Here is a 14,941-nt window from a genome sequence, read left to right as displayed (position 1 = left end):
AAGCCAAAGGCGAGGCTGAAGGGCATGGTAAAACTGAAGATTCCAGCGCAGGGGCAAGACCTGCTCGTGCAGGTCGCATCAAAACTTTCCCTGAAGCCTTGTCTGAAAAAAAGAATAATCGCTTGGTAGAAGAGAAGAAAAAAGCAGGAGAATCCCCTAGCAAGAGCAAAATTCAGGGTGAGTCCAAGAAGCAGCTCGCTCTGTCCGGGCGAATGGATTGCACATTGTAGCCTTTCTCTCTCTCTCTCATGGGACACAAGGATGCACAAATGCACAAAGGAAACAAGTACCCAGCTTTCTTTATTTCTGCCGTTGACAAAACTTTTTTTTGTCTTTTTTTAAAGCACCTGAAAAAGAAGAAAAGAAGGCAGTGAAATTGAACCGGCCTTTTCCTACCCTTTCCTCTGTAGCTGATGTACAGGTGAGTCCTCTGTGAAGACACACATCCATTCGTACAATTTCTGATAATTCTGCCAAGTTTGGTTACTCACCGTTTGCCACCCTCTTGAGTGTGTTCTTACCCTTCAGCACCTGGTAGGAGCTGCAGAGCAGTCTAAATCCTATCACCAGCAGCATTTCCAGACAACTCTGTAATCCTCAAACTTGGAATCAGTCTCTTTATACCACAGCAACAAAGAAACCCTGTTAGCACCAGCTGAAATCTACACGGTTAACGTGGAGGGAATTCTTTTTGTTCTTACTGACTTGAGCTGTCAGACGTGAAGGATTTAATACGGAAGGCCAGAGTTCTGTGTTGAAGGAAATCAATCTGTCAGTGGATACTGTATAGGGGAACTTGTATGACTTTCTGCTGCTTAAAAAGAATGTGATAAATAGATGTACAGCAGAACACCCTAGCTGTTTAAAGAAGCTTGCCACAGTGGATATTGCAGATATGCGAGACTGTGTCCATAGTAAAGCATGGCTCTTGTTACATGCAGAATTTTATGGAAAAAAAAAACAAAACCAAAAACAACAACAGTAACCTGAAGGATATTAATATGCTGTTCCACATCAAGACCATTTTGGAGGGATTGCTGATCAGATTTTCTTAACGAAATCTCCACGCATGGATTTTTTTTTTTTTTTTGTCCTATTCATGCACTACTTTTCTTTCCTTCTAGCCCACTCAGCAGAGTGGAACTCGTAAATGTCCAGAGAAGAGCTTTGAAGAGAGCCGGTGGGAGAAGTGGCAACAGCGAGAACAACAAGAGAAGCTTCGGAAGGAGGAAGCTGCTGTCAAATCTACTGCTGGCTTCTTTAATACTGAACCAGCAGGGAAAGTGGCAGCTCAATTTCAGGGCCAGGAAGCTAAAAGTAAGTGTTGAAGGTTAAGAGTTCCTTAGGTTGTCTTCTGAAATACAGGCAGAAGATGACGATTCTCATGCTGTAACTCTGGCTGGGTGCATTTTGCCACGCAGTGCTACGAAGCGAAGTGTGTACTTTCTTTTTCTTAGTTTGTTTCTTTTCCTGCCAGCCAGATGTTAGGTAAGGAACGGGAGACTAGAAAATGACACTCCAAATTTGGACGTTGTAGAACAACTTAACTGTGGGACATCACTGCAAGGGAGAGGAAGCTGGTACAACAGTTGCATACACTCTTGTCCTACTCTAACTGCTGCTTTTTCCTTTCCTAGAGGGAGCAGGACTTTAACTATAAAAGCTGTCTAGATTTGTGAACCCAGCTGGCACTTAGGATTGCTATGTGTCTGAGGTTTCCCTTGTCCTGGATTATTATTTACTGTAGCTATTGGGTTTCTTTGTTCCTTTGTATGGATTGTTGGTAGACAGAGTTTACTATGTGGAAAACATTCCTGAGAATCCAGGCAATGGCAGTGTAATTCTGCTGGCCAAATGCATTTAACTGTGTAGAAGGACTGTGGAAATGATGAAGAGAACCTGGATTTTTCCTGAGGCGGAGCAAGACTGTATCAGTTCTCTCTTCCTTTTACTCTAGCCAACTTGATGACATCTGCGAAGCCTTTGGGTGGGAAAGTCACTTTCCCCAAGAAGAAGGCACTGAAACGTAAGGCACCTGGGAGTTATCCCTCTGCCGTAGCAGCTGTGGAACTACGGACTGCCTTTGCTGCTGACATGATGGGACCTCCAGCCAAAAAAGCAGCCATGGTAAGGCCAGGGGCTAATGCAGAGATGGATCCCTTGTTAAATTTCTACCCTCCTCTAGGAGAAAAGGTGGAAAACTCAAACGTTCTGCAGGCCTTCTGTTTCCTTTTAAATCCGGGAGCTGTCTCCAGGATGCTTGTAGAACCCTTCTGTATTTAGGAGATGAATGGCACTCTTTAACCGGTACTCTGATGCTGTGATTTCTCTGGTGTGGGGGATTTTGTCCATTCATGCCATGTTCTTAAAAGACACAAGAGCATGAGTAACGTCCAGGTGAATGTGAACTTTCTTCAGGAGCACCTTGGTTTTGTATTTTGGCCACGGCTCCGCAATGCCAGAGGAGAAGCAGTGTGGAGGAAAAAGCTATTAAGGAATCTTTTACCCATGTGTCATAAATACTGTTTTGCTGCTTTCTAGGGTGTTTCAGACGTGCCGGAGCACATCCCAGCCATCAGACTTGAAGAAAATCCCCCAAACAGGTGACAACCCCAACTTGTTCTTTTTCTTGATCAGTGTATATCCCCAGGGAAACGTACGTTCTGTCACATGTGGGAAAAAATGAGGGTTCTGAGATAATTAAAGCCAAAATCCATCAAAGGAATAAGTCACCTGAAACCACTTTCTAGCAGGAAATCTAGCAGGATTGCTTAATTAGGCTTTCTTTAAATGCTGCAAGTCAGCACAGCTTTCCAGTGACTTCTTGGGTTGTCTGAATACCTGAACGAGGATGAGGTGAAGTTCTACTTCCTCGTGAGGTGATAGATGAGGAGTAGTGTCCTCTGCCTTTTGGTCCTCAAGAATGCCACCTCAACTCCAGGTGCCCTGGCTTCACGGATAAAGCCCCAGACTGAAAAATGTAGCTGGTAACACATCGGGCTCTAAATGTAGCCCTGGGTGGATTGATAACAATCCCTGTGTAAGATTGAAGCGTAGGAGGGCTTGCCTACAGTTTTAAGAGGCAGTTTGCAGAAAAGGGATTTCCCGTTAAGAAATGGCATATCCTGATTGTTCTTTCTTGCTTTCCCAAGACCTGAAGTGCGTCTTGGAAGCCCGGCAAGATTTGAGGAGCAGATGGAGATCAATCTCGAGACCTCGACCTCAGCTTCTTCCCAGCTAGAAGAGGCACGCACATGCCGGCTGAGTTCCACGGGGAACGCGCCCTTATCTGCGGATGAAGATTTTGAGAAGCTACTTTGGGAAATCTCAGGAGGCAGACTGGAAGCCGAAATCGACTTAGACCCAGGGAAGGACGAGGATGACCTCCTCCTTGAACTCTCCGAGATGATTGACAGTTGAACCGTGTAGTCCTATGGTATATTTAAAAAAAAAAAAAATTAAAACTGTTCTTCTTGTTGGATACCCCGAGGTGATCCTTCTTCTAACTGAGGCTTTGCAATGAGACTTAAAGCACAGTCCGAAGTGGTAGAAATTGGCAGGATCTGCTCTCAGTTGTCCTAAATTTCCCTGCTGGTCAGAGTTAAGGTCTTGTGCATCCGTTCTGTAACTATAGGTGGCAACCTTCGATATCGAGAGGACAAAGCACTTCTTTTGGCACAGAAATATCTCCATTGGCACGCCACGGTGGCTGCAAATCGATCTTCTGATGGAGCGATGCTCTGAAGGCTTAAAGGTCAAGCTTCTTCCTTCCTCCCCCCTTGGCACAACTCGATGTTGGGCACATTGTGAAGCTTCGGTGTTCTGATTTCTCAGACAGTTGATACCCAAATCCTGGAGTTACTATGTCGACTCTTGACTTTTACTTGTGTATGCCATTGTTTTGACTGCACCCGTGTCAGATGATGAAGCTGTAGGGGTGGGATGGAGCAGAATCGTTATTCCAGTGTGTTGTGGACCAAACTTGCTGCCAGGAGTGGGGGTGGGGGTCAGCCCACCCAGCCTTACTTTCAGTTATCAGGGATGATCAACTGGTGAAAAGCAGCAGCTCTGCCATGCGGCTCCGCTACCCCCACTCCCTTCTGTTGTGCTGTACCAAAGTTCCCCCAGGCTTTGGTTGGTGCTTTTTGTTGGTGTGAGGAATCCGGGGCGAGCAGTCGGGACTCTGCCGCAGTCACGGGGTCGATGAAGGGTTGTTTAAGTGCCTCTTGGTTTTAAAAGTTGCTCCCCTGAGCTGCTGGCTCTGCTGCCTGCTACAGCAAATGTTCGGGTGCCATCAGCATCGCGCTTGGGCGTGGGCACTGACCCTGCGGAGGACAGAGCTGAGATTCGGGTGTATTGTGTACCCTGCCACCAGCCATCGATTTGTATTTCTTTTTTTCCCCTAGCAGATCAATTTTGAATTATTTTCCGAACTTTTTGCGGCACGGTAGGCTCTTCCCGCTATGATTTGTGAAGCTGTGGGGGCCCTCAGGCATTTGCTGCTGGCAGAGGAAAAGCGCTTGTTGAATTTGTTGTAAATACTTAATGTTGGGACAAAACCACGCGTCTCTGTGTGTGTGTGTGTGTGTGTGTGTGCTTTGACGCCCCGGCCCCACCAGGGAAAACCTCCACCAATGAAACTGCTGCTGGAGCTCACGCAGGCCTTCATCGTGCCAAAGGACTTCACGGGGACTTCTGCCGGCTCCGGGAGAAAAACCAAAAATCAGGACAAGGAGAGCTCAGAGGCTGCGCCCACCTGCCCTCGCTTTCCCTTCACCGCAAGCCCTGTTCTACCATGATTCAAAGATCAAAGCCGAAATTCCTTGAAGTGGTATATTCTTTATTGCAGCGCTGGATGCACGGGGGATCTCTCCACCTATTGTGCATACCCAAAGCGGAAAGCAGTCTTGAATTTCTACAATCAAGCTCTCAATATTCTACAAGCGCCTATACATATTCATTACCTATCCCCGCCTCCCCTCGCTTCTCATGCTAATTTGCCTTTTGGCACCTTGCGCCTGCGTAGAGCCTCCCAAGAATTGTGGGCAGGGGGCTTTGGGACGTGGGCAGGGGGCTTTGGGAGGAAGACCCCGAGTCTTCCTCACAGTGTACTTTTCACCTTAGGTCAGGAATCTGCTGAGCTGGCATGTTTCTTAATTGCAAGCGCTGGTTGTTGCTAATTCTTCCAGTTGTTGTATCTTTATAATGAATTCCAATGTCCAGTTTTGAGATTTATAGTCCTTCCATTTGTTTCTCTGTCCGTCTGCCGCTTCCTTATCATGAGTTCCAGTGTCTTGTTTTGAGATATACAGTCCTTGTCTGGGGATTGTCCTTGCCTCCCCAATGCCTCCTTAATCAATCCCCCCTTTTCTTTTCCCATGCAAATTCTTTTGCATCAGATGCTTCTATTATTTGCAGTAACACAACAAAGCAGGCATCTAAACAACATGCACACAAATATTCCTAACACTACTACTGCGATTAGAGCAATGAAGACTTGTTTCAACCATTAGAAATTGGGCAACCAGGAGGTTAACTTATTCCATATTTCACTAAAACTAAACTAAATATGAAAGATCATCTTTACTGCTCTCATGTAGGATCCTTGTCTGCTTCCATATTTCTTCCAGGTGGGTAGAGATCCTTCCACTCTGATCTACATACATACAACAACTTGTGTTTATTACTGTACAGACTCCCCCTTGAGTGGCCAATAACAAGTCTAGGGCCATCCGATTTTGTAATACTACCTGTGATAAACTAGATCTCTCTTCTTGTTGAGCCTTTATAGCATCCGGAATTTTGTTTTCTAACTTCTCTATAATTGCAGAAATATTAACTATTGCCTTTTCCAATTCACTCACTCCTAACCATGGGATAAACCATCGAACAAAACTATGAAAAGCGGTGTGTCTCTCTATCAATGGATTGTTAATTTTTTGTCTCATTCTCCGGATATGATTTCTCAAGTAACCTCGAGGCACTACATCATGTACTGTCATATTGGGGACTACTGCTCCAAGAGTGCAAGTCCCCTTCCAGTTCTCGGGCAAGACCTTACGGGCTGTATCATTGCATAGCCAATACCACCCTTTTCCTTCTGGAACTGGCCAGCTGGCTGAATTTGCCCAACTGCTAGTTGTACTAATATCAATTGTTTGATTACAAGATGTCTGATTTCCCACATAAGTAGTACCCGTATTTATACAATCCTGTTTTCCCATACCCTTAGGCGGGTTACGCCTTTGTACACATACAGAGTAAGATTCCAATGGCACGAAGCTACTAACTTCTAGTTCCAAAACTTCTTCATATTTTTGCCCCCAAGATGTGTTTTCCCACAAATCAGTCCAAGATAAGTTTGCAGGCAAGGGAATGCCGATTAACGATACACCCTTATTCCCATGCTGTGGCAGATGGGTGCATACCCAACAGTTCGTCTTATTAATTACTTGAGAAATTGTTTGTATCAGGGACAGGTGTAAGTTCTCATTCCAAACTGCCCACCCCGAATCTGAGAACCACACCCTTGCAATCATTAGGATCTGGAAATCCATCATTTTCTTGGTCCAATTGGCGTGGTGGTCCATATCTCGCCAGGGCCTTCTTCACCCTTGAATTGTGGATCCAAGCTGCTTGCTCCTTAATCTTAATGGTGGTGTGTGTTGTCAGTAATACCTGGTATGGTCCCGTCCACTTTCCTTCCATTTTTCCTCTAGGGGTTGTCCTGAAAAAGTCTTTATATATATATACATATATAATCCCCGAGCTTAAAAGGGTGTATTGGTTGATCCAACCGTCTAGCCCAGGTCCTGAGAACAAATTTATGTACTTTATTTAATTATTTCTGAAGTTCAGTTATATATGCATATAAATATTCTCATCCTAATTGCGTTCGGTCCTCTCCACTAAATAGAAATGGATATGGCCTTCCATATAAGATTTCAAAGGGACTCAAATTCCCTTTTATTCTAGGTTTAACTCAAATTCTAAGTTATGCTAAAGTGAGGGATTGAGGTCATGACAAATTAGATTCTTGTCCGATTTTAGCTATTTTTTGTTTAAATAAATGTTTCATTTTTTCTACCTGTCCACTTGCCTGTGGTCTGTAAGGAGTATGCAGTTGCCAATCTATCTTTAGAATCTTACTTACCTGTTGTACCACTTGCGCACAAAAATGTGAAACTATCAGAAGACATTGCTACTAGAATCCCAAAGCATGGTATTATTTCATTTAACAAGACTTTAACCACTTCTCTTGCTTTGTTTGTTCGACAGGGAAAGGCTTCAGGCCTTTCTGAAAATGTGTCAGTCAGAACCAGTAAATAACGATACCCCCCTTTTCTAGGGAGTTCTGAAAAATCAATTTGCCACTGTTGCCATGAATAATTTCCTTTACCGATTATTCCAAATTTTATTCTCTTCTTGGTATTGGGGTTATTGTGTAAGCAAATGCTACATTGTTGAGTTACTTGTTTTATCGTATCATCCCGCTAATGTCTGACTCAGGCTCTTATGCAGTGTGCCAGCTCCCCAATGTGTTTTATTGTGTTCTGTAAGAACTATGGGCCATGCCAAATTAGAGGGTATTATTATGCGGTTATCTTTTAAATATACTCATCCATCTGGTTTCATTTTACCTTTCAATTAATTACTTTCAATTAATTACCTTCAATTAATTTTAAGTCTTCTTTTGTATAGTTTGGATATAGTTTGGATTTTACTGTCTGGTATCAAAGACAATGCCTTCACCTCAGTTATTTCAGCTGCCCGCTTAGCCTCTGCCAATCGATTTCCAATTTCAAAATCAGTATTCCCCTTCTGGTGTCCCTGACAATGCATGATAGCTACCTTTTCTGGTTGTTTTACAGCCTCTAACAACTTTAAAATTTCTTCAGCATACGTTATGTGTTATCACTGAGCGGTCAGCAATCCATGTTCTTTCCAAATTGCTCCATGAGCATGTATCATGCCGAATGTATATTTAGACTCTGTCCAAGTATTTATTTTCCTTCCTGCTGCTAGTTCCAGTGCTCACGTAAGAGCAATTATCTCTGCTTTCTGGGTGGATGTCCCAGGGGGTAATGGTTTGGACTCGATTACCTGTTGAGTGGTTGTAATGGCGTACCCTGCCTTACATTGTCCTTGTTTCACAAAGCTGCTTCCATCAGTATACCAAGATTCGTCAGCATCTTCTAAAGATTCTTCCTTAAAATCGGGTTGATTAGAATACACAGTCTCCATTGTTTCTATACAATCATGGGTTATGGGTTCATCCAGAGTTCTACTAAGGAAAGAAGCTGGATTTACGATGTTAGTGACCACAGTTTCCACATCATCTTGTTCTACTAATATTGCTTGATATTTTAAATTCATCAATTCTTGTTTAAGTTGTTTAAAGACTTTTTGTGCTTCTCCAGTCCAGACTAACTTTGACTGGTTAATCTTTATCAAATCACATAGAGGCTTTACCAATAGTCCATAATTATAAATCCAAAGGCGACACCAACCTGTCATTCCTAAAAAGGTTTGTAGCTCCTTTACCGTTTGAGGTTCTGAAGTCTGGCAAATGACTTCCTTATGCTCAGTTCCTAGTTGTTGTTGTCCTCCCGAAATTTCAAATCCCAGATAGGTCACACTTTGTTGAGCCAGCTGGACTTTCTGTCAAGAGACTTGATATCCATTTAAACCCAGAAAATTAAGAAGACTTATAGTCCATTGAATGCAACTCCCTTTAGTCTCGGTAGCTATTAAGAGATCATCTACATATTGTAACAAAGCACCTTCAGTGTCCGGAGGCATCCAAGTTTCGAGTTCCCTTGCTAATTGGTTTCCAAAAATAGTGGGGCTATTCTCGAATCCTTGAGGTAGTACTGTCCACGTCAGCTGCGTCTTTCTGCCTGAATCGGGATTTTCCCATTCAAAGGCAAATAGGTTTTGGCTTTCTGTGGCTAAGGCTAGGCAGAAGAAGGCGTCTTTTAAATCCAGTACGGTACACCAGACTTGACTATTCTTTAATTTAGTCAGCAAAGTATAAGGGTTTGCCACTACTGGATGTATATCCTCGGTGATTTTATTTATGGCCCTCAAATCCTGAACTAACCTATAGCTTTTTCATCTGCCTTTTTAATTGGCAATATGGGTGTATTGTATTCTGATTCGCATTCAATCAATAATCCATACTGTAAAAATTTATCAATTATCTCTTTAATTCCTTTCCTATCTTCTATCCTCAAAGGATATTACTTAACCTTAATGGGTTTCTCTCCTGGCTTTAATTTCATAATTATTAAGGTCACATTTTTAGCTCTTCCAGGGACTTCGGTAGCCCAAGCTCCTGGACATACTTGATCTGTGATCTCTAAAGGTATTTCACTTTTAGGGTCAGTTTGTATTAGTGCCAAGCTTAACACGTTTATTAGTTGTTCTTCTCCTATTCTTAATTCCATTTTCCCTTTTTCAAAGACAATTTCTGCTCCTAATTGCTCTAATAAATCTCTACCTAAGAGTGCCCATGGGGAGTTAGTTAGGCATATATAAAAATCTGTGTATGCCCCATTGTTTCCCTAACTTGTACTTCAAAGGTTCACAAAAATAAGCCTTTTCAGTTATACCTTTTACCCTAACATAATCATTCTGTAAAGGCATTAATGCTTGATTTAGAACTGAATACGTTGCCCCATATCAATAAGAAATTTCACTTCCATTCCTCCCCTAGCTTCATTATAACCAGTGGAGGATCCGCTAGGATAGCTTCCCCAGGTCCCCGTTATTCCTGTTGAAATCAGGGACCAATGATTACCCTAGAAAAAGGCTAGTCAATTTGTCCTCCGAAGCCAGGTCCAAACCGTTTATTTATTTATTTATTTATTTATTTTCATTACATTTCAGAGCTGGTCCAAAAATTCCATAGGGGTTTCGTTTAGACCTTGTTGGAAGCATATTCTCAATTCCCAATTCATCCAGATTTTAGTATTTACTTAGCCGTTCATAATTTTCGGGATGATTAGGGTCTCAGTGGGGTCGGTCAGGGGAATGCAATTGTCCACAGTTCCCTGAGCGGTCCCATCGGTAATCTGAGCTCGCACATGAACTCAGGTTGTTTTAAGAGTTAACTGCTTTTCTGTTTCCATAACAACTCTCTCTCGGACCCATTGTGATCCATCCCTTTGCCCCAAAGGGCTAACACCCATGATTTTAAGACCTCTGCCTAGAGCAGAGGCAGAACTATTAACATTCCTACATCCTCTTTCCCTGCTCATTCAACTTCAAACACCTTTAACACTTTCAACAACCCTTTTAACACTTCCTTTATCTTTCTCCAGCCTGTGCTTCTCTAATGCCAACATCAAAGGCTCAGTCAGGGGCCAACTTAATTCCGTACCTTTTCCCACCAAGATGCTGAAACAACATCAGCATACAACATTTCATCCTGTTCTCCTTCTCAAAACCAACATTAACTGTAGCAAAACATTAGAGTTTAAAGTTCCACTTAGGGGCCACTTTTCTCCACATTCCAGCTTATAAAGCGGCCACCATTGATTACAATATTTTATCAATGTTCTCCTGTTCACACTTCCACCGGCAGATCCTCCAATATCCTTCCAGTGACTCAGAACACATCCTAACGCACTTTTCTTTAAAATTTCACTGCTTGTTTGCCCCCCCATTTTCCAGTTCACACTTTCAGAATACACGTATCACTTACAAAAATGTGGGCACGCAGGTATCTTTCAAGAGCGATGTCACGAAACTATTACTATTACCAGGAATATTGCCAAAATCACAATAACAATAATCAGAGTCAAATTCCACATGCAATAAGTCAGAAAACTGAAATATGTAACACCGTAATGATATCTTTCTTATAACAACGCCACGAACCTACTATTATCACCAAGAATATAGCCAAAATCACAGTAACAATAACCAGAGTTAAATACCACACTCCATGAGTCAGAAAACCGAAATAGGCAACACAATTCCAGATGGACCTTAAAGCGAGCTCCTTCCTTAAGGTCCCCAAACATATACTTATGGTGCTAACCACAAAGTATATACCAAACACTGCCTCGCAGAAGATCACCTGCTGACTTACAGACAGTTCCAGACGACCGGTCTACCAGAAAACCAAACCAGAATAAAGAATATACTCACTCACAATGATGGGGTCCTTGTCTGCCTCCGCAGTGATCCGGTGAGTCGAGGAGTCCCTCCGGGAAATCCCGGGGGTACCCGAGGGAGTCCTGTCCCCAGCGGGTCCTGCGGTCCGGCAGAGAGGTCGTCCCATCTGGGGTGCCAGATTGATTCAAGGATCGAAGCCGAAATTCCTTGAAGTGGTATATTCTTTATTGCAGCGCTGGATGCACGGGGGATCTCTCCACCTATCGTGCATACCCAAAGCGGAAAGCAGTCTTGAATTTCTACAATCAATCTCTCAATATTCTACAAGCGCCTATACATATTCATTACCTATCCCCGCCTCCCCTCGCTTCTCATGCTAATTTGCCTTTTGGCACCTTTTGCCTGCGTAGAGCCTCCCAAGAATTGTGGGCAGGGGGCTTTGGGACGTGGGCAGGGGGCTTTGGGAGGAAGACCCCGAGCCTTCCTCACAGTGTACTTTTCACCTTAGGTCAGGAATCTGCTGAGCTGGCATGTTTCTTAATTGCAAGCGCTGGTTGTTGCTAATTCTTCCAGTTGTTGTATCTTTATAATGAATTCCAATGTCCAGTTTTGAGATTTATAGTCCTTCCATTTGTTTCTCTGTCCGTCTGCCGCTTCCTTATCATGAGTTCCAGTGTCTTGTTTCGAGATATACGGTCCTTGTCTGGGGATTGTCCTTGCCTCCCCAATGCCTCCCCAATGCCTCCTTAATCAAAAAACCAAAATCAGGAGGAGGAGAGCTCAGAGACTGCGCCCAGCTGCCCTCGCTTTCCCTTCACCCCAAGCCCTGTTCTACCATCAGCCTTCGCCTCTTCTGCCTGCGGTGCTGGGCTTTCGCGTGCGCCATTGCTCCTGTACATAATTTACATATTTTATCCTTTTTTTTATATATTTGTTATCTATTTAATGCCCCCCCTCCAATAAACCTGCGACCATAGAGACGCGGCCCCCCCCAGCGGTCCTCCAGCATCCCAGCGCCCCTTGCGCGCGCTCCCGCCCGCCCTCAGCGGCTTCCGGCGGTGGCGGCGGAGCGGGTGCGGCGAGGCGGCGGCAGCCATGGGGTACCGCGGGCAGGGCCAGAAGGTGCAGAAGGTGCGGAAGGTGATGGTGCAGCCCATCGTATCCTTGCTGCGGCTGGGGGGTGGCGGGGAGGTGGGTGGGGGGCGGCTCGGACCTCAGGGGGCTCGGATCTGGGGCCCTGGGGGCTCGGCCCGGGCCTTGAGGCCTTGTCCCGGGGCCCTGAGGCCTCGTTGTGGGGTTTGGGGCCTTGTCCCGAGCCCGGAACTGTCGTCCCCGTGCTGAGCCCTTAACGCAGCGCCCCAGAACCTCATCTTCCGCTACCTGCAGAACGTGAGTACCGCGGGGAGGGGGCGGGGATGGGGATTTGGGGGGTGTGGGGGGAGTGGGGAGGGTCTGGGGATTCCCCTCGGTGAGTTCGGCTCCTGGCCGTGTCCCGGGACGGGTTTGTGGGGGATGGAGAGCTGTGCGGCATGCTGGTGGGCACGAGGAGCCCGGCGTTTCCCCCTCGTGTAGCCGGGCGTGCAGGGGTGTTCCCTTGTGACTGGAAACGTGTTCTTCACCAAACGTGTAGCATTCACCCGATGGTATAACGCTAAAACGTCGGATTGCTCATTGAAACTGCCCCTGAGAGTTGCTCCTTGGAGCGTTTGGGAGCTGTCGTGGCTGTGGCTAGCAGGTATTTCTGAACACATGAGAGAACAAAACTGCTCAGTGTTTGTGGCCCGACTTACTCTCCTCCTTTGTTCTGCAGATGTCGAGGATCCAGGTGTGGCTCTATGAGCAGGTGAACATGCGGATAGAAGGCTGCATCATCGTGAGTATCCGCACGTCCCCACGTTACATCTTTCGTTTTCCCTCATTCACAATCCTGTTTTTTGGTAAAGAAAAGTTATCACAAGGAAAAAAAGAATTGTACTTCTCTAATAAGTAGTCTTCGTTGTCCGGCCAGGGTCGGTAAAAATCCCTGCTCGCCGGTAACTAGAGCCCTTCACAGAGCAGCGGGGGGCGGGGGAAAGGCCTCCTGCCAGGCCCGGCTCCCCTCCGCTGCCCTGAGGGGGAGCAGGCCTCGTGTCTGGGCCCTGCGGGTCGGGTCAGGGTGCCCTGAAGGGAGGGGAAGGGGGGGGGTGCAGGCCGCAGGGCCTGGAGGCAGGGCTGGGGACTGGGGTGTTCCCTCCCCTCTCCCCCCATATCAGCCCCTTCTGGGCCCTGTGAGGCAGGAGCTGCTGCCCGGGGTTAGGCCCAAGGTCCCCTGTCAGGCCCAGGGCCGCCCTTCCCCTCGCCCTGCCCTTCCCTCCCACTCCTGAGCCCTTCCTCAGGCCTTGCTGGGCCGTCCATCCGGCTGTGTGTCCATCCATCCAACCCTCTGGCCATCTGTCCCACCACCCTGCCCTCTCCCTAAGGAAGCAAAGAGTCCCCGGGCTGCCTTCATGGGGAGGGGGGAGTGGGGAGGTTCTGCTGAGAAAAAAATGAAAGATTTCCCCCTTAACAGGCGCCTTGCGAGTTATTTTGAGTTCCAACCTTCTGCCTTCCTTCTGTAGCAGTGCCTCTAAGGGGGGTGCTGTAAGGCAGCCCTCATCTGGCGCATTGCTCCTCCGTTCCCCCAAGGAACTGCCTTCAGGATCTGACTAACTCTGGATGCACCCGGTTGTCGCCTTAATTTCTCCTTTAGCTTGCTGAAAACAACCCTGTTGGGTGACCTTTTGCGTTTCTCGCTTAAAATTTGGATCGAGGAGGTCTGTGTTTCCTTACGCTGATGTCCACGCTGAAGGTGCAGAAGGGTTCCGTGCTGTTGCTTGGGTCAGCCTTGTTGCCAGGTTGGGAATGTTTAGCCTACCGGTGCTTCGGTGCTGTTGGGCTGCACTCAGAGTGTGAGCTCTGGGCGTTATTTCTCAACTACTGCGTTATTGGAGCGTACGGAGCCGAGATATTCTGCGGATAGGTGATTTAAGCCACGTCAGAACCACCGCTGTGGCGTGTGCCAGCGTCGGATGCCCGTTCGACTGATCGGGCGGAGCAGGTGAATTGAATTTGGTGCTGGGTGGCAAGGTGGTGTTGGGGGAAGAGCTAGGCTAAGGAGAGCTTCCTCTTGCTCTGCCCCTTCCCATCTCAAACGGCCGCTTCCTGGGGAGATGGGTTCGTTGGGAGGCTAACTACAACGTTACAGTGAGGATGAGGAATCCTCTTTAGTCCCGTAGGTATTTGCTGCCAGGCCGCAGCGTTGATTTCAGAAATTGTATTTAAAAAAGGAAAAAGAAAGGAAATCCGTATTCTTTAACATACTCTCTTGTCTCGGAGAGTAGATGTAGGAGCTTCAGCAGTGCCCTTCCTCCCGAAAGGATTCCCAGTGTCTGCTCAGACACTGAGGAGGAAAATAGAGGAGAGCCACCCGATATAAATAAAGGCAAGAAGGGGTCATGGATTAAGGGAAAACCACTACTTCAAAAATTGGTGCTCTCTACAAACCGGTTAAGGGTTTGGGACCTGCAGGTGCTGCCTCCACCTGTGTGCGTTGCAGTCGTGCCTGTTGCCACTGAGCAAAACGGGGAGAGCTGCTTTGTCGAACCTGAAGTTGACATTATGCAGCCTCCCTAATTCGTTCTGTTTCTGTTTTGCAGTTCAAGTTGCCAAGTCTCTGAAGGACAGGCTGGGATTACCTCCTAAACAGACCAGCACTGAGAGAGGTAACAGCTAGATATTAAATATGCTTTCTCCTCCTTCCTTTCCATGAACTTGGACTGCTTTCATCCATCCCTAAAAA

General features: G+C 46.1%; 1 protein-coding gene and 3 pseudogenes across 1 annotated transcript; 3 read left to right on the top strand and 1 right to left on the bottom strand.

Annotated features, from left to right (window-relative positions):
• The window catches only part of LOC137844229 (zinc finger CCCH domain-containing protein 11A-like), a 23,396-nt pseudogene that overhangs the window by 4,450 nt on the left and 4,005 nt on the right, over positions 1–14,941 (top strand).
• On the bottom strand, positions 4,929–6,751 carry LOC137843879 (syncytin-2-like; annotated as a pseudogene).
• Positions 11,907–13,715, top strand: LOC137843882 (small nuclear ribonucleoprotein E-like). The gene is made up of 3 exons (XM_068659627.1): positions 11,907–12,282; positions 12,487–12,513; positions 12,935–13,715. Exons 1-3 carry the CDS (start codon positions 12,220–12,222, stop codon positions 13,112–13,114), a joined length of 270 nt encoding a protein of 89 aa, XP_068515728.1. The 5' UTR covers positions 11,907–12,219; the 3' UTR covers positions 13,115–13,715.
• Positions 12,937–14,941, top strand: part of LOC137843878 (zinc finger CCCH domain-containing protein 11A-like) — a 22,715-nt pseudogene continuing 20,710 nt past the window's right edge.

This window comes from Anas acuta, chromosome 24 (genome assembly GCF_963932015.1).
Source record: "Anas acuta chromosome 24, bAnaAcu1.1, whole genome shotgun sequence".
Classification (NCBI taxonomy): domain Eukaryota; kingdom Metazoa; phylum Chordata; class Aves; order Anseriformes; family Anatidae; genus Anas; species Anas acuta.
The sequence above is the reverse complement of the archived record's forward strand: the minus strand, read 5'-3'. Positions and strand labels throughout refer to the sequence as shown.